The following is a 21,934-nucleotide window of genomic DNA, read 5'->3' as shown; positions in this document are numbered from 1 at the left end:
TCACGGTGGATCTGGAGCCTATTTTGGGGACCCTGCATGGAGAAACCAGTCCCCTGATGGTGTGCTGTGGTATCTGGTACCAAGTCCTGTAAGTTGCGAGGTGGGGTCTCCATTAATTGGACTTACTCGATTGGATTGAGATCTGGGGAACTTGAAGGCCAAGTCAACACTTCCAACTCATTGCTGTGCTCCTTATTCCTGAATCACTTTTGCTTTGTGGCGGGGTGCATTAAAGCCATCAGGGAATACCGTTTCCGAGAAAGGGTCCTTCGTTACCTAGGTGCATCAGTGAGCCTTGGTCGCCCATGACCCTGTCACCGGTTCATTACGGTTACTTCCTTGGACCATTATTGACGGATACTGACCACTGCAGCCCGGGAACACCATACAAGAGCTGCAGTTCTGGAGATGTTCTGACCCAGTCACCTAGCCAGCACAATTCACAAACTTGCTCAAAACCTTAAGCGCCTCTGCATTGCCTATTTTTCCCGTATCTAACATCAACTTTGAAGACAAAATGTTCACTTGCTGCCTAATATATTCCATCCACTAACAGGTGTCGTGATGAAGAGATAATCAGTGTTATTCACTTCACCGGTCAGTGGTCATAATGTTATGCCTGATCTGTGTATACTCACTGACCTCAGACCAGATGATGTCATTCCAATCACCTGTCCAGAATAAAGAAATGTCTTTTGGCTTGCAGCAGTAGAATGATATACGGTAGCTTCTTTGGCTGTTATAACTTATATGAAATGCTTTTCTGCTCACAGCAGATAGAGAGTTGATGTGGTCATTGAGTTAACACTTCAAAGAAATCTGTTCAACAATGCATTGCCATTTAATTTTAGCCCTTTCCTCTTGGTAGATCATATGCAATACCCCAAGAAGGTAGATCCTAAGCAACTTACATATATCTCATTTATACAACTGAGCAGTTGATGATTAAGAGCCTTGCTCAAGAATACAACATCTTATCCCCTGAACATTAACTTCCTTCAAGCCCTACTGATCGATTCGCAAGTTCCAAATCCTCCAAATGATTGCAGTCAGGACATTAGCTAGACTATTCAACGCATGTTTGGGGGTCCTGGTGAAAAGTCTCTCTGTTCGCCAGACTGCTGATTGAAAGGTGGCAAGCTCAAATCTCAGGTCTGCCAAGCTGCCAGTGCTGGGTCCCTGGGCAAGACCGTTAACCCTCAGCTCTATATAAGGAGCTGAGGGTTAAGGGATAATGGTGTCTGTCAGATGCTGTAAATGTCTACAGATTTAGTTTTCTTGGCTGATGAGATTAAATTCCTCTCCAATGTATCCCACATCACTTCATTCATGATTCCTTTGAAGACATTGATACCCCAGTAACTTTATTAAGTTATTAAACAATATACAATCTTACATGATGGTGTGACGTTTTCTGTAAGGAGAGGTTTATTACACATTTACGGAAAGAGTTGTTAATGTCAGTGCTTCGGTACAGAGCTTTTTCATTTTCCGCCACAGGAAAGGCTTCAGGAAGAAAGGTACGTCGAGGTTTCTTGGTAATATGACAAGAGTGTGAAGGGATGGCTGTTAAAAGCCCCTATAATAGACTTTCTGTCTACTCTGAATACCCAACAGTACTCTCCGTCACGTCGGGTCACATCACAACCCCCACCTGTCACTGATTAGCGCTTCAGTGAGCGACTCATTCCTTACATGTGATTCCAACAGCTGTATTCATTAAAATGTGTGGGATTATTACATCTGTTATACTCAAACCCTTACATATCGCCCTAAAGACATCTTTCGCATGGAACACTGTTACGTCTGACTTACACCTGTAAGGTTTCCAGGGTACATTGGAGTGTAAAGGCATCTTATAAAACAATGCCCTATTAAAATGATCCTGTTGAGGAAATTCTCCTTATACTTCTCTGAACATCAGACTTGATCAGTGATGACATGAACTGGGAACTCAAGTCCCTGCCATGGATTTCTTCTCATCTGGAAAGTTTGGGAGTGCAGTTCAGGGCAGTGGTGAATCAAGTGGTTAAGGTGCTGGGTTGTTGATCAGAGACCAGCACTTCCAAGCTGGCAATGTTGGGCAAATAAGCAAGGTTCTTCACCCTTCCTACTCCAGGGGTGCTGCAAGTCATGGCCTAATGGTTAGAGAGTCTGACTCGTAATCCTAAGGTTGTGGGTTCGAGTCTCGGGCTGGCCACGACTGAGGTGCCCTTGAGCAAGGCACCAAACCCCCCAACTGCTCCCTGGGCGCCGCAGCATAAATGGCTGCCCACTGCTCCGGGTGTGTGTTCACTGCTGTGTGTGTGTGCACTTTGGATGGGTCAAATGCAGAGAACAAATTCTGAGTATGGTTCACCGTACTTAGCCTTATATCACGTCACGTGACCCAGAACTCCTCAGTTGTGATGTGTGAAGAAAGGAATTCCACTGTGCTGTATATGCGGTGATAAAGGCGTTCAAGGTCACCACAGTGGATCATCTTATCCACACAGTTTGATTTGGCACAGGTTTTATGCTGGATACCACAACCCTCCTAATTTATCCTGGCTTGGGACTAGCACTGAAAGTTAACCCCTCATTGGCTGGATTGGTTCCCTGCCTGGGAATCAACCCCAGACAGGAGCGGTGTGCGCATAATGATCCTTAGCTGCCATTAAACAAACCAGTATTCTCATAAATGTTAATCAAACTGTACAAAGTGCACATTGATGTGCCGAGTAACTGAACAAGCCAGGGAACTAATTTTTAAGTCGCCCGAGAGACTTGAGGTTATAACGGAATTAGGTTCATGTAGGATCGTTCTGGTCAGACAACAATCTAGTGTAAAAATATGAAATAAAACAAATGACGTTAGCATGTTAATTACAATCCCGTTGCATGAAGTAGCGGACCACTGAGGCACTCGTAAGGAATCCTAATCAATGTCTGCATTCATTTAACTGTAACATTAAAGGTGGGGTGCACAATGTTTGATAAATGCTTCAGAAAACTGAGTCGGGCCGACAAAAACATGTAGCCAATGAGCAGAAAGGGGTGTGTCTTGTCAATATGCGGTGGAGAGAGTGTTCAGTGCACAGATAAAAACGAAAAGCGAAAAAAAAGGCAAGAAGCAGGACCAGTGTTACTATAGGATCAGCTTTCCAGCGCTGGAGAGAACTGAATGTCTTAAGCGTGAAACGGAGCTAAACCTTTCACAGTACAACACAGTACTACAAAAACACATTTGTATTACCATAGTATTTATTACTCATTGAGATCGTTTATTGATAAAAAATATCCCCTCGGCCAGCCGCCCCAGCAGCATCCGCCATAATAGTTGCCTGGGTTATGTATGTATGTGTGGGCGGAGCTATCAAAACAGGGGTGACACCCATTTGGGTTAGGGGCATGTTTGTTTTGGTGATTTCAAATGTCAACATTGGCTTTCAAACATCGTGCACCCCACCTTTAAGTGTAAATTATAGCATCACATATAATGCATATATTCTGTTGTTACACTAATATCCTATGATAGGGGGACACGGTGGCTTAGTGATTAGCATGTTCACCTCACACCTCCAGGGTTGGGGGTTCGATTCCCACCTCCACCTTGTGTGTGTGGAGTTTGCATGTTCTCCCTGTGCCTCGGGGGTTTCCTCCGGGTACTCCGGTTTCCTCCCCCGGTCCAAAGACATGCATGGTAGGTTGATTGGCATCTCTGTAAAATTGTCCGTAGTGTGTGTGTGAGTGAATGAGAGCGCGTGTGTGTGCCCTGTGATGGGTTGGCACTCCGTCCAGGGTGTATCCTGCCTTGATGCCCGATGACGCCTGAGATAGGCAGGTAGTTCGGATAAGCGGTAGAAAATGAATGAATGATATCCTATGATAGCTTCAGGTGTTTAGTAAACATCAATTACCATAAAACATTTTTTCAATGGTTTATGCAAAGTCAGTAGATCTCAGCAGTAAGAGTGAAAAGCCTGTTTCTCTCGTGTTGGTCGCTCAGCACACAACAGAGCGAGGATATGAATCTCCAGAACCTTCTCAGGCTTCATTTCTGTTCTTTGAGGTGATTTGTTTAATAGCAATAATGATTTAAAAAAAAGGTCAGAAGTTAAAAAGTACAGCATTACAGTCAGAATTTTTGTTACTTTTATTTTAGAAAATGTCCTTTTTAAACTGTGGCATTTCAAGTCACATCTTGTTTTAAAATACAGAAAAAACAGACACGTGTAGAACATGAAGACAGAAAAAAAAAGGAAAACTGGGAGAGGGAATGAAACCTAATGCGTCTCTGACTGCTTGGGTTTTTTTCCTTCCTTTTTTTGCGAAAATGGAATTGAAGATAAAGGGGGATGAAAATGAAAGGAGGGAAGGAGGAAGAGGAGGGCACAGAGATAGAGGGACAGAGATGCTGAGAGTTAGTTAGGAAAACTATGGGGTGCTTAATAGTTGATATTTTAAATTATCTTTATAAAGTCTAATTTAGAATCAAGTCTTTCCATCCTCACTTTTTATCTGATTTTTTTTCTCCAAGATGTTCTTTTTTTATTTTATTTGATCAGGTAGACCCGGGGGGCCCTTGGTGACCGCCCCCCCACCCTCTGACTGACACTGAATGGGGGGGAGGAGGAGATGAGACAGACGGAGAGAGAGAGAGAGAGTGCCGTTCTCGCTCAGCTTTCGGAGTGCTGATGCCCACCGTGCCCTCTCTGGCCAATCCGTGCCCGCCCCATCACCTCAGGATGATAACGACGACTCCTTCTGTGTTTGCTGTGCTTGTGTACGTTGCATCGACTTCTGCGTTTCCACGTCTCTAAAATGTTTCTCGACCTGCGGCAGACAGAGATGACGATGACAAGTCAAAACCATAACCGTCAGATGACCAAAAGTAAGAGCCACTTTAATTCTTTATTGCGAGAAAATGACGGGTGAAGGAGGAAAAAAACCCCACACATTTTAAGGAATAACAGATTTTAGAAAACAGATAGCATACGTTCTAAATAAGTAATTGGATAAGACATGTCAAGCCGCTAGACAAGAAAACCTTATCTGAAAACACCACTCACTTATATTTTCATGCCTTTCCTGACTACATACGGAGTCCCACACCAGTTTAATGTTTGCCACACTCTGGGTTTTTTTAGTCCCTCCTTGTCACATGTTGATAGAAAAGGGCATGCTGGATTTCTGGCCCACAACCTTAAATGGTTGGAATAATTTCTGCATGATGAATATTGTAGAGCTGAAAAACATGACCTGAAAATCCCTACACTGTAGTGGATTGTGGAGAGATGTGTCCGTGTCTCATTGTGGATTAGGTGCATGCTACAGTTTGGCTAAAAAAAAAAAACCTGTCGATCAGTTGGTTGTCGTTATTTTATGTACACTGAGAGTGTTTGACTAAAATCCACAGAATGTTTCCGTGCCCCGAGTTACCTTCCTAGTGGAAAGTGTTGTGTTTTTATAGGAAATTATTCCATGCTGAAGTGGTGCGTTGTAGCCCAAAGCAAAGCGGACTGGTTTACACTGGCTCTAAGGCATGCAATACTGCTCTCATGCCAAATGGTCTCCGGTCCGTCAGGTTTCCGAGTGGAACCGTAAAGGTTTTTTAGCACTATTCCTTACAGCGATGTTAAACATCTCTCTTTTACAACTTCCACACGTGTACGGATCAATGTAGTAGATCACATCAGCAAAAGACTTGACGCAAACACAAAGATGCAATATATAGCTTTATATAGAATTATACTGTTGGGTAGGAAAAAGAGAGAAACTTACAATTTTGCGTATATGACTTAAAGCACTTCCCTCTTTGCCTTTGCAGTTTTCCACCTGATAGGGTGGCGAGATGACGACATCGTCCATCACGATAATGTTCTTCTCCTGCCATTTGCAGTCTTTAATGCTGGAAGAGGGAAAGAGGTTTAGACAAAGAGTTACTATTTGTAAATAAGCCACAGAGAATTAAACGGCCATTGTGTGAATAACTAGACTCTTAACTCTAAGATAAGAAAATAAGAAAAGCAGTCTGTGAGCTTACTACTGGTCGCTTAGTGTTGAGCTTTACGTTATTAACGCTACAAACATCATAAGCTCATTTATTCAAAACACCTTTCGAGTGACAAACGATCCAAACCGAGTGAGGCTTAAAGTTACAAAATTATAACTATGCTTTTTTTTCAAACCAAGACTCATAATAATCCAATACTGTAATCAAAGTAAGAAATAAATATAGGAGGAGTCTCGAAGTCTACGTTTTCTGCTACAGGAAACTCCTCGGGACAAACAAGTCCGTTGTCAAAATCTATTCAATTTATTTGTATAGAGCTTTTAACAAATGGACAATTTTTATTCTGTTTCTATGCTTCTGTGAAGTTTAAAATGAAGTTACTATTTATCTCTAACATTTATCCCTAATGAGGTGACGGTGGTGAGGAAAAACTCTGAGATGATATGAGGAAGAAACCTTGAGAGGACCCAGACTCAGAAGGGAACCTCGTCGTTATTTAGGGGACACTGGACAGGAAATGGTGATAGGTAAATGTAAATAATGTCCTTTCTACATCAGTTTATTGTCCAGTGGAATTGTGCAACCAGGAGCTTCTGAGGAACTAACAGGTCAGTGTAGCCAGTACTGTAGTGTTAACAGTTGCTTTGGCCGTGTCTACACAACATACCCTAAATTTATAAACATGTAAATGAATCAATCATGGAACTGGACACTAAAACCAGGCTGCAAAACACACACTTCCACTACAGCGTCGTGTCACTCACACACCCGCAGCTGCAGGTAGGGCTGATGAGAAGGCTGATGAGAGCGTTGTCTTACGTTTTGTGTATAGTCTGGAATAGTTGCTGGCCCTCGACTGAAACCCCAGCGCTGATTGCATAGGCTTGGGACAACTTGTCTTCCTTTTCTGTCCTTGCTCGATTGGCAAGCTGTGGGAGAGAAAAATCGACAGACGTCAGTCACGAAACACATGCCAGACACGAACGTCACGTAAATGAGCTCCAGTATGATTCACAAAAGATGGTGTGTGTGTGTGTGTATTTGTCCACAGTGTGCTCTTCTATTGCACAATCATATTCTTAAATATCAAAAACATAAATATGAAGGAATTCAATCATTATGTAATCACATCATTATAAAAATAATGCATAAGATGCATAAGAAAATCCGGTCATTTACAATGAAGTAAAGTCGTTTAGCTTAATCCATGCTGACTGCAATCTCACACAATAATTTTAGCCATCGTCGACGTGTCAGTGTGCCGTCACGCCTGTGACAGTCTGCCTCTACCTGTCTGATCACACTTACGCAATTATCACGGACACATCGGTCAAGTGCTGTGAAATCTACGTTTCATAGGTTTTTTTTTTTACACCTGGTCACTTCCTGCGTTTTCTGTGATCAGATAGCTATCCGACGGTAAAAAGACCAGGTCTAAATGCCCTCCGAAACGTGTTTGATACGGATATAAATCCGATGGTACAAACCCCTTCAGGAGGTGGTCTGGGACGCATTTCAGATGAAACTGGACAGGTGTAAATGCATGTGGTTGTTCAAGCACTGCTGCCACCAGCGAAAATGCAGCAAACAGTAAATGCTGTTTATTGTAGCAACCGCATATACCAAATCGTGTTCCATTTCAATTACCCCGGAAATAAGGTGAAATATATTAGTATTTTGTGCCGGAGTAGAAAGATCCGATTGATATCCGATTTGCCGAGACGCATTTATGTGGCCTGATGTAAATGGAACAGTTTTAACAAATCAGATAGCTATCGGATCAGAGACAACACATGAAGTGACCAGGTGTAAAAAGGCCCATAGAACAGAAATATGGATGTGTTTTGAACTCTACTATATTAAAACTGAAAATAAATAAATAAATAAAATCTTCATGTAGGTCACAGCACTTACCTTGCTGACATTCAAAGATGCTAGAGGAGGCGGGGTCTCTGTGCGGTCGTTAATGGTTTCTACTTCAGAGACGTAGGCTAAGTTGATCAGGATGATGTCGCTGAGGTTGGGCTTGCCGCTGGAGGCAGCGCATTCTGTTCAGGAGGGTTAAGGAAAACAAGTACAAGCAGCTCAGGAAACATCCAAAAGTCTAACACTTCGGTTACGAAAACTGTAGGCGACATATGGTTAATGTGGTGATTTTTGTGGCGAGGGCTTAATTAAGTCAAATGCTTTCAGACAAACTGAGAAAACTGTAAGCAAGAAAAAACAGACGATGAAGAAAGGCTCACTGCCATCTGCAATATTGAGCATTACCGAAGGGACACGGAGATGAATATTATACCGGATCTGAACATTTCCCAAAGAGACTCCACCGCTGACAAATCCATTTAGTCCAACTCTAACTTGGACATGACGAGGAAAGCTGTCTGGCTCAGAGGCACATATCAGCAGAGCAACTGTAGATTATAAGCCCAGAGGATCTTCTTGGGATATCTTCTTTAAGGGGTTTGATCAAGGCTCTCGACAGAGACTCGAACAACTCACAGCCCGGTCCTCGAGAAGGACAACAGTATTCCTGATCTTTAAGTGTGGCAAAATTCTGAGAATTTTCATGGCTGGAAACTTTCCATGGGAATTAAGGGGAATATATGGAAATAAACGGAATAATAAAAAAAATGCAGAGTTGCCTATAACAAAGATTTAATGCAATTTAAGTTGTACCCTGCGTTCCTCAGTCACTTGCACACAGCACACTGCTTACTGGAAGGCCATTGAGGCCAAACCCACTGCAGGTACTTACATTCTTCTACAGTAACACTTTATTTTAGGCTCATTTAACTAGTTGCTTATTAGCATGAATATTAATAGAATATTGGCTATTTATTAGTACTTATTAAGCACATAATGTCTTATTCTGCATTACATTATTCTACATTCTTAATTGTACCCAATACCTAAACTTAACTACCTTACTAACTCTTAATAAGCAGTAAATTAGGAGTGTTACACATACACAGATCATTTGATGACCCTCTCCCACACACTCACTCACCCTGAAATAAAAAAATCCTCTATAAAATAATGTTTATTACAATTAAGTTTATTATAATTATTACAAGCATAATAATGTTTATTATGCTTTTGTGTTACTCAATGAAATATTAATTAAATTCAGTAATCAATTAAAGTTCTAATTACAATGAAATCAGTCAAGACGTAATTTTTAAAATGTGTATTACCTTGCATGCGTGTCTGCTTATGACCAAACAAAATGTTTATTTATGTTTGTATATGATATTGTTTATATAAATTTCCCTATATTTCCAAATAAATCCCATAAATTCCTGTAAATTCCCATAAAGTTTCCAATTTTGAATATTTCCAAAATTCCCCAGATTAAGTTCCCGTGGAAAGTTTCCGGAAATTTACCGGAAACTTTCCACCCCTTTGCAACCCTAGGCACAACCCAGTATCACTTGTTTGGTTTTATTCTGTTTTAAGGTTGGAAGACGGCAAAGCCAAAATAATAAATAAAAATCCCTCTGACTCAACATAATACAAGACACAGAGTAAAAACACACGTCCTTCACTCGCTCCCTATCTAACCAAAAACAACAACAAACAGAATAAACAAAGCTGATGGCGAACAGGGTGTGTTAATATTTACAGGGAAGAATATACAACAGAGCAGGACAACACAATCAGCAGTGGATTTATACATAGAGGCACGGCACCAGCCCCGGGAAGTTAAGGTGTTGAGGTTTAAATGCCCGCCAGACATATAGCCAATAGCACGGAGGAGGGTGTTGGGCATCGCATGTAACATGAACATCCAATGAAGCTGAACGTGACGTAGTCAGAGAGGTGGGGCTGGAAAAAATATGGGAACAGACACAAAAGCCACGAGCAACAGACATAAAACATGGCATAAATCCAAGCACGATAATGTGCAACGACCCTCCCTTAAAACTGAACGTTAGGTTCTTTCACCTTCACCACGTTCTCGGAAACTTTCTAATGCCAAATATCAAAAGTTTTGCAGAACTAATAACCACCGATTAAGACATTGATTGTTTGACGTACAATGTAAAAACAGCTGCGTATTGTGGTCTGTACAAACAGTAATCGAATCAGAGTGTGAACCGATAAGAACTTAAGTGTTGACGAGCAAGCAAAAGAACAAGGGCTTCCTTCTTAATAGTGCTATAGTTAAGCTGATAACAGTTAAACTTACTTGAGAAGAAGCTAACAGGATGAGCTACGCCGTGAACGTCCTCCTAAATTAGGACAGCACCACTAGCAGGAGCACTACATAGAGCAATTATACAGACCTTTACAGTAGAAGACCACACAGAAAAGTGTGTGAGAGATGATGTGTTGTAAGAGAAGTTCTGAGAAGTTCCTACAAAAACGCCTGTAATACGCAGCCATCTGCAGAAATCGCCTAAGCTCAGGCTGACAGATTTGAAAACCCATTTAAAACTATATACTGGTCAAGAACAGTTTAACTTTACAATGCTCAATGGGTCAAGTAGTACAAAACACAAAAACAGTGTACAGAATAAAAACAGATTTAAGGCTACGTCACCGGATCCCGGTCCATCAGGTTTCCGGTGAAACTGTAAAACCAGTATTTACTAATCATTAAAAACCAGAAGAGACAGTTTTGAGTAACTAAAAGTTAAACATGGTTTCATTTCGTACTCAATATCAGTCCAGAACAGCACACGATTCAAGACGATTCCATCATCAGGAGCCACACATGAATCCACAGGGTTAATCAGCTGATCCTGTGGCGTTAAAACAAAAGGTGTGGCTTCAGCTTGGTTGGAATTAAAACCTGCACCAACTCCAAAACTTTCCGGATAAAACTGGACACTTCTAACACCTCTGGTGTTAAAATGCTAGAAGGGTCCTATTGTCTCATCTGATTTAAAATACATTTGTAATGCCCCCTTTTCACCAAAAAGAACCGGGTGCTGGTTCAGAGCTAGTGCTGGTTTTAAGTTGGTTCCTCTGGCGAAACTTCTAAGAACCGGTTTGCCTTTCCATCGGTTAGAGAGCATCACAGAGCCGAGTCTGACATCACTGTATACGTGTCACGTTTCCCAGCAACATCAACAATGGCGGATGTTGCTTTACTGTTAACGCTCATGGCTTTGTGAACCTACATTGGCATCCAAACGCAGCAAATCCAACGTGTGCGTGCAGCTCCATGTAATCTGTATAAACGTTTGTAATCGAGAAAGTACATAATGTTATTTTATCATTAACACAGAAAAACGTTAGCCTTAGCTAACACTAGCCCCGCCAACAGCCCCTGACGCAAGCGGTTCTTAAGTCTAGACCAGCAACCTTTTGGTGCTACTTAAGAACAACTTTTCCTGGTTCAAAGCCTCAAGTAGTATTGAGTGTTTCCTCTTCTCGTACAACATTTCTGGTTCAACTTTGCACTTGCTTGGGAATGTAGTAAAGTGTCAAACGTACTCAGAGTTACAGCTGTTATTTATGTTGATGGCCTCGACCGCTAATTTCAGCTCATTACCTCACAGCGTGCTAAAGTTTCATATTCGACTACATGTCAAAGTAGTTCAATTCAAGTACAAGTAATAATAAAAAAACCTGTGTTTTTATTCAGGTACGATTTTTCACCGCTAGGTTTTATCTATTCGACTCCTGAGCTAACTGAACAGCAGCTGATGTCAATAGTCTGCAACAGACACCTTGAGGCTTTCAAAGATCTAGTCTATCCTGAATGACATTCAACTATGGTCACACACAGTTTAGCTTACATTAACATGTCGACATTCTCCTTAGTTTTCACGGAAGCCTCGCAAAATGTGGAAAGACCAAACGTACTGTCGCTTTGGTGGTTTCTTAAGATTCAAAGTTTTTAGCCAAAGCTGTGTTACGTTACGATAAGTGGAGATCACATGATGTCTCACGTCCACGTTCAGCCCTGATGTAACATTTATGATTTAGGACCCATATCTGCATACACAACACCAGTGCTTTTCAAATCCATAACTATTCATACCAAATATGATTACGGTAAACTACGGCCTCGATAAATCACGACAAAACGTAAACGAGTCTGCTGAAATGTCCGGAAATTGCTAAACACACACACACACACACACACACACACACACACACACATCGTAATAACTCCTATCTATCTAACTATATGCTGAAAAATATCCATTACAGGACATGTTGTTGGTTCATATATAAATACACCCAGAGAGATCGCAGCAGGATTTTGTAATGATTTTCCTTTCGTTTTGACCACGGGCTTTTTTTTTTTTTTGGTTTGTTTCTTTTAAAAATGGTCGACTAATGTTGAAACTGAAATTTCGGGGCAGGGTTAGAAACATGTTAAATCTCCAACACCACTAACAATTCAGGCCGTGTTAGTTAAAGCAGAGCACTGACGTTTTCAGTGAAAACCAGTGTTAGTGAGTTTCTTCTCAAATATCTAATGCAGGCATTTCATTGATGACTCAGAAGCTACTTCACTTGCCAAGCCACATTTCATTAAAAAAAACACTTTTATTAAAAAAGATCTACCCAAAATCTGTGAGGAAGCCAGTTTTCACACAGACCTTCAGATACAACCTGAACACCACAACCTTAAAGCCGCTGTGTCAAAGTGACATCCGGCTCTTTAGCGTGCTAAACTAACCAGCAAGCTTACAGTTGAAAAGCTCAAATCTGAATCAAGTCTCTTCGTTTCGACGTCTGAGAGAATCCACGTCCGTATTTAACACTAAAGGATGTCAAAGACTGTGTTAGCGGATACAAACAGATGAACACTGCTAGCTCAAAAACGGCTAACTTTTGCTAATCGACACACACAATAATGCGCGCTTTATAGCCCGGAATAAACGTCCGACAAAAGGATGATATATAAACACACACGTTCGTCTACTGAAGTCTGACATATGTTTATTTTAAAAAAAATGTCTGAGCTAAAAAGAATAAATATATAAAGCGAGATAAGCGTATAAGATGCGCGCTAATGCTAACTTAGCCTCTGAGGTAACAAGGACAGGTAAAGTGGCTAAGCTAGCTGAACGTGAACATGTCAAAAAAAAAAAGACAGGAGTCACAATTATAGCAGGAAAGTAAACAACAGCGGTGACGCGACCGGAGACTGAGGAGCAGGAGTGAAAAAAACTACGGCGGGACGAAATTAAAATGAAAGCGGAATTTGGAGGAAAAAGTGTTTTGAATGAAGGCAGAAAGTTAGCAGTTAGCATCAGAACATAAACACGCCTGAACACCGCTAACAGCTAGCGCAGGCCGCGGACAAACCGCCGCACGAGCCGCGTCACACGCAACACACGCGCGAGAAAAGGATACTCAGAGTTAACATCTTGGTCTGGTAGTCGAAGGCGACGACTTCTCCTTGTAAGCGTTGGCCCAAGCAGGTGAAGCAAGAGACATGGCTCCCGACGCTAAAATACTCCCCCGGTCCAGGAGCCGCCATCTTCTCCGCCAGGGAAAGCGGAGCGGCAGCTTTACGTAAACGCACGCGACGGCGTGACTCCGCTCAGGAAACTGGGCGTGGTCACATGACGCGCAAGTACAAAGGGCTGCGTACTGAACATGCGCACTAGCGTCCAGATCACACAGGTTCTCCAAAAAGAAAAACACACCTGTGGGCAGATCTATGTGTTATACAAAATCTATTCTAAATTATATCTCCATAGAACATTCTAACACACACACACACACACACACACACACACACACACACACACACACACAGTCTCTCTCTCTCTCTCTCTCTCTCTCTCTTACACACACACTCACGCTCTCTCTCACACTCTCATACTCACACACATACACCCCAAGGGGTCAATTAAGAGTTGTCAATCTATAATATGCCTGAACAATAATATTTGACATATTTATTGCAGCCATACAACTTACAGAACACCTTTTTATTAGAATAGGTGATATTACAGACAGACAAGACAGTGCAGGACAAAATAATATAATATAAAAAAGACAATACACAAAGGACAATAAACAGAAACAGTGCCGACCAGTGTAAATACAGTATGGTCAACAATATTGCGTGTGCAGAAGTACTGGAATGAACACAGTATTATAGCAGCAGTTACATGAGATAATGTAAAGTATTTTGCAAAACAGCAAATGACTGAAATGTGAAGCACCATATAAAATCCAGAGTGGCCGCTGCGTGCTTCTGCCGTGCCACCATCTCTACCAAGATTCACTTAATTCATTTGACCACACAAAAAGTCTATTAAGTAAAATAACTCAATAAATTAAAATTATGGATTGTGTTTTCTACCTTTTACCTCAAATCATATTTAAATGTCTGGCATTTAGCAGACATCTTTCTCCAGAGTGATTTATTTCAATTTATGCAACTGAACAATTGAGGGTTAAGGGCCCAGCAGTGGCAGCTTGGTGGACCTGGGATTTGAACCCATGACCTTCCAGTCAGTAGTCCAACACCTTAGGCTTACACTGGGCTACTACATCCCTCACAGACCTCATTTAGAGGACCATAGAACTAGAGTAGTTTTAGGGTAGGTGTGAATGTGTCTTCTGTATTTTTATTCATCTGTATTCTGGTCACAATGGATACAAAGTTTATCCTGGGAACACTAGGCGTAACGTGGGAACACATCCATCACGCATGCGCACACACACAAACACACACACACACACAAACACACACACACACGAACCCAGATCAAACCCACATGGATAGAAGCAGAACATTTGAGGAAAATGTGAAATTTGAGATTAAAACCTGAGCTTGAACTGGAGACACTGGTGCTACTGACTATATGTAAAGGTAAATGTTAAAATAAAAAGACACAGACTTCTCACATCACTCACTTTGTGGCAATAATTTTGTAGTTAGACACCAGAATGAGTAAGACTGATTTTAGTACTAAGACAGTTTCTGTGGTCTCAGAATGAACTCTAGCTCTATTTCAGTGTGCATTTCGCGTTTTCGTTTTCCACGTCCCTTGCCGGTATCCGTAACGAAAAGTACACAAACGCCGACTGCTCTCCTTCTAGAATCTAGAAGGTTTAGCGTTAGCATTAGCATTGTTGTTAAGATGGTTTTTGAGAAACTGACGTGTTAAATGTTATTGTTCGCCTTTGGCTGCTTTTCTTTGTACAGTTTACCATCGTTCCGACTGTATTGTTGCTGAAATTATAGTATTATAGCGACTTAACGTAGCAAGCTAGCAGCTGTACTGTGAGCTGATGCTAATTAGTAGCCTTCAGTAAAATGGAGACAGTCTACACTCAAGGCGTTTGGATGGCAGAACAACTTCAGACATACACGAAACATTACAAATCTTTCTGGTTGCTCGCTACTCATATGGGAGACCCAAAAGCGGCGTTTCTGCTTGTTTTCCCACCCGTTTTCTACCTGCACAGACGAACCGGTATCGCCATCCTTTGGGTGGCTGCTGTATCGGAGTGGTTTAATCTTGTTCTTAAATGGTAATACGTGTCTAAATCAGCATTTTAAACCGTGTAATAGCTTGAAAGATGTGGTCATGGGGAAAGAAAGGTGGTTATTGTTCTTAAAAACCCCTCCAAAACAAACGTACTTTAAACAGGAAGGAAGTGATTGATGTAAATGATTGAAAGGTTGTGAGTTCAGATCCCAGAGCCACCAAGCTCCCACTGCTGGGCCCCTCAATTGCTAAGCTGTATAAAAGCTGTAAAAATGAGATAATGTAATTCGCTCTGGGTATGGGTGTCTGCCAAATGCTGTAAATATAAATCCTACAAACTTTGAGAGATATTCACTAAAGCTCCCATTATTCTGTTCGTGATAATAAACTGGAGGCTGAAATCTAACATCTATCAATTGCTGGCAAATGAAACTGTTAGTGTTGAGAAATTGCAAAAAAATTCATTCCGAACACGTTACAATAGACGGCATATTAAACGAAACCTTTCATTTAAACAAAAACTCTAAACACACAGTTGCCTGCGAAACCGTCCATGACGCTCCTGTACAAACTTAGAAAGTGTGACACGTCCCTCTTTAATAAGGGCGCTTGTTCAGTTAAACCCTCTCACTTTACATCGCTAATTCTGTCATCCTGTCCTGTGTTGTCTCTTTTACAGGGTCCTGTTTGGGGATAGGCCTTACTGGTGGATAGGTCAGTCTGGTTTATTTGTGAAAAACAGCCCTTTGGTCACGCAGTTCCAGTCCACCTGTGAGACCGGACCAGGTTAGGTATAAAACTACGCATAAGTCACAAACACAATCGCTCAGCACTGAATATCGTCTTACATTATTTGTCAAACTTAATCAGCACTTTTGTTATGTTATTAATTCACGATTTCGCATTTCCTAGGTAGCCCCTCAGGCCACGCCATGGTCACTGCTGCAGTCTGGTGGGTGCTGGCATCCTCCCTGTCTTCTTTTCTTCATTCTCGCTCTGGCAGGTCAGTCAGAATAAAACAGGATCCATATTTTGAGTGTTATTCCGAACGGTTTGTGTGTAAAAGACAAACAGAACATAACGTGAAAGTTTTGTACTCTTCCATATGCAGTAAGATACTGGCTGCGATACCGTACATCTTCTACACGCTGCTGTTGGGAGCAGTTGGTCTGTCTCGAGTCTTCATTCTGGCTCATTTTCCACATCAGGTTATTGCTGGCATCCTGACAGGTCAGTGCTCAACCTCACAGCATGCCATTACAAATTTGTCTGGGAAGGTGGAGTCCTGCCAAATGAAATCTCACTCATCTACTCTGTTTACTTAAGGAATAAAACACAACTGGCTTCCTGTTAATGGAAATAAATAAGCAGTCAGATGGTTTGATCGATCCTGATGTGATGAGTTACTGCTCCCATTGCGAAGTTTATTTATTTATCTTTTTCCCCAGACGTTTGTCAGTGCTAGCACATTTTTATTTATTAAGAACTATGGTAAAAAAAATCCTACACACACCTTTTTATCAAGTAACAGTGATACTTTATGGTGTGGAACATCCGCTGTGGTCGAAGTGAGGAATAAGAGGACGGGTCATGATTTTTTTTCTTTCTTGCAGCATTCTATTTATGTTTTAACTCAATAATAAAAAATAATTTATGTATTGTGTATGTAAAAATACATAAAAAAAAATCTAATTTAAAAGTAAAATATATCAAAACAAACATGTAGCCGATGAGCAGAAAGGGGCGGGTCTTGTCAATATGGGCGGAGAGAGTGTTCAGTGCGCATGTATATACACATACATTATCCATCTCCCCTAACAGAAAAGTTTATCAGTAATTATATAATTTTTTTTCCTTTTTTTCCCCCTTTTTTTTTATTTTTTATGACAACACCCTTTTTTAAAAAAATTGTTTTTCAGGCATGATGCTGGGAGTGTTTTTAAACCGCACAGTGCCGGATTGTCGCCCCCTGCTGTTTTTCCTGTGCTGCAGTATGGCTCTGCTGTTCGGGGCACTGCTCATGCATGCTGGGCTGAATAATTTTGGCATCGACCTTGCCTGGTATGTCCAGGCGTTGTTCTTCACTTTGCATATGTACCCACTAAAATATGACTCCTATAAACAAAGCTTATAATTCCATCCTAATGAAGCTTTAAAACAAGACAGTAAGATGAATCATGATGAAATTTTGTGTTTGGTTGTTGCTCAAAATAGGATCACATTTCTAAATTTAAACATATGATTTTTTTTTTTTGTCTTTTTATATTTGCACTCAAAATCTAAATCTAAATAACTGACCAATGATCTCTAGGTCTATCCCATTGGCCAAGAAATGGTGTTCTAAGTCTGAGTGGGTTCGAATGGACACAAATCCATTCTCTTCTCTGAGCCGTGATGCTGGAGCACTTCTCGGGCTGGGTCTTGCCCAGTTCTGGAAACCTGGGGGATGGCCACTTCCCTGGGTACCGAAGACCCTCTGCATGGCTCTCTCCTCCATGGCCCTGTACCATGTGAGCCGGTTTCCTCTACCTACAGCTCCAGCCCTGCTTTTTTACTCACTCTTTTTCTTCAAATACGTCATAGTGCCCCAGGTTGTGATGGTGCTGGTACCTGGCCTGGTGCATCTCCTCACAGCCAAACCCAAGAAGGACTGAGAGGAGACTGACTTTTAACCTGTGCTGGAGTCAAAAATGGGCACCGAAGGTAGTGTACCATGAAATGGCTGTGCCAGGATTATCACATTAGTTGTCATAAGTTATAATCCTACATAAAAACCTTACCAATGTCCAAGCCGATGTTTTATTTAGTGTGGACAGAAAAAGAACACAAAGACCATTGTGACTGTATTCAGACCAAATGTATTCTTTCCAAAACACCACATGTACACCGGAGTGCAGTGGAACAGTGAAGCATTTACATTAAAGTGAGTCCTGCTCCCAAATTATTTATTCTACAGGTATCATTTCATATTGAGAAGATTTTCACATACAGAAAGGAAATTGTTCTGTAACATTAAAAAAAAAAACTGTTTTTTTTTTGGTCACATGGTATCACTCCAAGTCCAAAATAGACCCATAGTTTAAACCATTTCACCAGTCCACAGCCATCCACCAAGTTGGAGTCCATCCAAGTTGTCCCCAGTCCAAACCCTTTCTTAGTTCAAAAACCATTGCCTAGTCCAAAACTGTAACCCAGTCCATTGTGTCCAACTGTGTTACTTAAAAAGTAGTAATTTTCAGTATTTTTTCTCTCAGAATGAGAGAATAATAAAGGAATTGCCCCAAGAAAGCAGCATCTTCAGTTATCCCAGTCTCGAGCAGTTGGCATTTAGGCAGTTCTCGGTTCCTATTTTTCCAGTATTGCTTGTTCACTTATGGCATCAAGCAGACACCTTTATCCCGAGCGTCTTCTGTTTATCTCATTTATACATCTGAGCAATTGACGGTTTGCTCAAGGGCCCAGCAGAGGCAGCTTGATGGTCCTCTGATTCCAACTCACAGGCTTCTGATCAGTAGTCCAACACCTTAACCAGTAGCCCAGAGTCTCCACTGTTGACTATGTCCCCATTTTCTTAGGTTTAAATAACTAATATGACACATACACATTTTTGGCGGTCCATCTCGACGAGGAAATGCAGGTTGTTGGTGCAAGGTCACAGAATTGCACTACAGTAATCCCTCGCCACTTCGCGGTTCAAGTTTCGCGGCCTCAGTGCATCACTGATTTTGAAAAAAAAGGATGCCAGACAAAGAGAGAAACTCTCTCAGAGGCTTTGTACATACCCACGGGCACTCAGACAAGGTACATGATTGGTTCCCAGCGTGAGATCTGAGCTGATTGGCTGCGCATCATAGCATCCTCTCCCAGCTTCTTCCCTTGTTATATCTCGCCACTCTCGTTCAGGCTGTCAACTGTGTCTCGCGTATTGTGTTCGAAATTACCTTTTTGTTAAGCCCTTACGATGCCTCCTAAGCACCGTGCCCCTGCGAAAGATTCCTCTAGTGAGCCCAAGGGGAAGAGGAAGATGATGACCATCAGTGAAAAGGTCAAACTTAGGGCCAATCCTACTTCGTGGATTTTTACCTATCGCGAGGGGTTCCGGTCCCCATTAACCGCGATAAACGAGGGATCACTGTACTGGATGCTGCCTCAATTGCAACAATGTTGATGTTTAACACGAAGGAAGCCCTTTCAAAGAAAAATGCACCATTTGCAGCTCCTGAGACAAAAAGCCACCTTTCTGACCGTGAACATCAGCAGCAGAAATAAGGAACAGTCCCTTTAAAATGTGGATTTAGCATCATTGGTGCTGAGGGGATGTTTTGTGGCTAGCAATCTAAGGGCCCATCATTAATTCTGCTAGGTAATGAGATTCTGGTCGTCTGGTTGAACTTAAGACTTGGCAATAGATGGAATATTCATCATTTCAACTATTGTGTCCAGTATCCCATTATTGCATTACATATATATTCCCAGTTGGAGATGAAATCCTAACTGACTCTTTTGTTTTCCTATTGTTAAGTGAATAAGATCAAAACGAACATCAGAATCAGCACAGACACCATTCAGCGTTTTTCACTGGCCATATGTTTAGCTAAGTCCGACGCAGGTAACACAATGGCACTGCCATTAACAGTAATGTGTTACCTAGAGAGAAAATGAGCCAGACTAAATGCAACCTCAAGCATAATTGCAGACAGTGGGACCTTTTTGTGTGCTCATAACACAAAAGAAAAATAGCGTCATAGCAGTGGCCTGGTATATTATTGCCATTTTTGTGGCAGTAATAGGGAGAATAAAGGTATTATTGTAAAAAGGGCCTTTAGTCTGTTCACAATTGAAAACCGGTGATGTGAATTGGTGTACACATGCACAGGCATAGGGATATAAAGGAGATCCTCTACAAGTGTCTCAAACTGTCGAGCAAAATCTTTTTTTTTCTGTTGTTGTAGACATTTTCATTATTGGATTAAAATATAACTACACTACATTGAACATGTGACCTAAAGCACCATCGACTATATGGACTGTACCGGAATTGACTATCACATTTTGTTTTATTTTATTCCCCTTCAGGCACAGATCTCTGTACGCCTTTATAGGTGTGTGTGTGTGTATATATATATATATATATAACAACATTTTCAAGATTATTTCAAGTTACAGCTCATTCATGTAGTATTTGGGCACAACATCTTTATTACTGGGAAAATATTAATTTCTCATTTTTTTTTTACATCTTAGCAGTGAGTCTATGAATCTAATTTTCAACATAACAGATGCTGCTCCTGCACTTGGACCCCTTCAGACGTGGTGTTTGTAGCATGTGTGTGATAACAATGAGGCGGTTAGGTAGGATGGAACTAAAAATAAACTGCTTCCCACTGGGTCCATCTGGCTGTATGTACTGCTGCTCATTGTTTACCAGTTAAAACAGCAAGCACTGAGTGATCTTGCTGGAAGACTGTGTTACCCACCTTGACTTCACTCCAAGCATCATCCTGACCATAGAGAAAGCTGGATCCTTCAGTCGAGAGACTCAAGCGACTTAAGAAAATAGTGCAAACCAGGCTGGGGTACAGATTGTTTTTATGGAAACAGTAGGGACTGCTGAAACCATGTGGCAGGTAACAGTTATCTCTAGAAAACTGTCTGGGTGGTCTCCAGCAGTAAAGGAGTTGCCAGCATGTGGCTGAGCTCCAACCCCGAGGGAACCATCCTTAGGAGCAGACAGTATTCTGAATCCTTTGTCTTTGAATGCCAGCTGACCTGACCAAGGCTACACACAGTTGCCAATATGCTTATTGAAAAGGCAGGTGCAAGGATATTCAAATACTCAATTAACCCTATTTTGTCACATATACATTACAGCACAGTGAAATTCTTTCTTCGCGTATCCCAACTTTGGAAGTCGGGGTCAGCGCACAGGTTCAGCCTCACTAGAGCAGACACAGGTAAGGGCCTAAGAGTGGCAGGTTGGTAGTCCTAGGGGTTGAACCACAATCCTCCGATCAACAACCCAAAGCCACCACTGTCTCATGATGCATTTGATGTATTGTTGGAAGGTGAAACTTTCCAGATCCCACCAGAGATGGGGGACTCGAGTCATATGACTCGAGTCGAGTCAGACTTAAGTCGCAAATTTGAGACTTGCTTGACAAATATTAAAAAAAGACTCGACCTTGACTTGACATTCATGACGAGACTTGTCTCGGACTTGAGTTAAATGACTCGAAATAACTTTAAAAAAAAAAATCTGTTTTTGAACGCACGCAAGACCACGGGACGCAGCAGGCAAGCAGAGGGAGAGCACGCACCAACTAATAAACCTTAACAGTCGTGACGAAACATGGAAGGCGCTACACCAAAAATTATTAAGCTTGGGTACCGGGATTTTGTGCAAGATGAGAAGAGAAAAACAGCAGTATGCAAGTTCCAGTCCCCTTATTCAGTTTAACCACTATTTGGACATTTGGGATGGACAGGACTCCTGCAGTTTTGGGCTGTGAACAGGCACACC

General features: G+C 41.5%; 2 protein-coding genes across 2 annotated transcripts; one reads left to right on the top strand and one right to left on the bottom strand.

Annotated features, from left to right (window-relative positions):
• Nucleotides 1-4,120: 4,120 nt before the first annotated feature.
• Nucleotides 4,121-13,516, bottom strand: lsm12b (LSM12 homolog b). The gene is made up of 5 exons (XM_027163314.2): nucleotides 13,319-13,516; nucleotides 7,910-8,043; nucleotides 6,815-6,924; nucleotides 5,764-5,890; nucleotides 4,121-4,815 (listed from the first exon to the last, which is right to left on the bottom strand). The coding sequence occupies exons 1-5, from the start codon at nucleotides 13,443-13,445 to the stop codon at nucleotides 4,723-4,725; spliced, it is 591 nt and encodes a 196-aa protein (XP_027019115.1). The 5' UTR covers nucleotides 13,446-13,516; the 3' UTR covers nucleotides 4,121-4,722.
• A 1,458-nt stretch (nucleotides 13,517-14,974) lies between these two features.
• On the top strand, nucleotides 14,975-18,358 carry g6pc3 (glucose-6-phosphatase catalytic subunit 3). Its single transcript, XM_027163311.2, has 6 exons — nucleotides 14,975-15,457; nucleotides 16,094-16,200; nucleotides 16,327-16,417; nucleotides 16,526-16,644; nucleotides 17,334-17,475; nucleotides 17,726-18,358. The coding sequence occupies exons 1-6, from the start codon at nucleotides 15,240-15,242 to the stop codon at nucleotides 18,066-18,068; spliced, it is 1,020 nt and encodes a 339-aa protein (XP_027019112.1). The 5' UTR covers nucleotides 14,975-15,239; the 3' UTR covers nucleotides 18,069-18,358.
• Nucleotides 18,359-21,934: the final 3,576 nt, after the last annotated feature.

Source organism: Tachysurus fulvidraco, chromosome 8 (assembly GCF_022655615.1).
Source record: "Tachysurus fulvidraco isolate hzauxx_2018 chromosome 8, HZAU_PFXX_2.0, whole genome shotgun sequence".
Lineage (NCBI taxonomy): Eukaryota > Metazoa > Chordata > Actinopteri > Siluriformes > Bagridae > Tachysurus > Tachysurus fulvidraco.
Note: the sequence above shows the minus strand (reverse complement) of the source record. Positions and strands in the feature narration are given on the sequence as shown.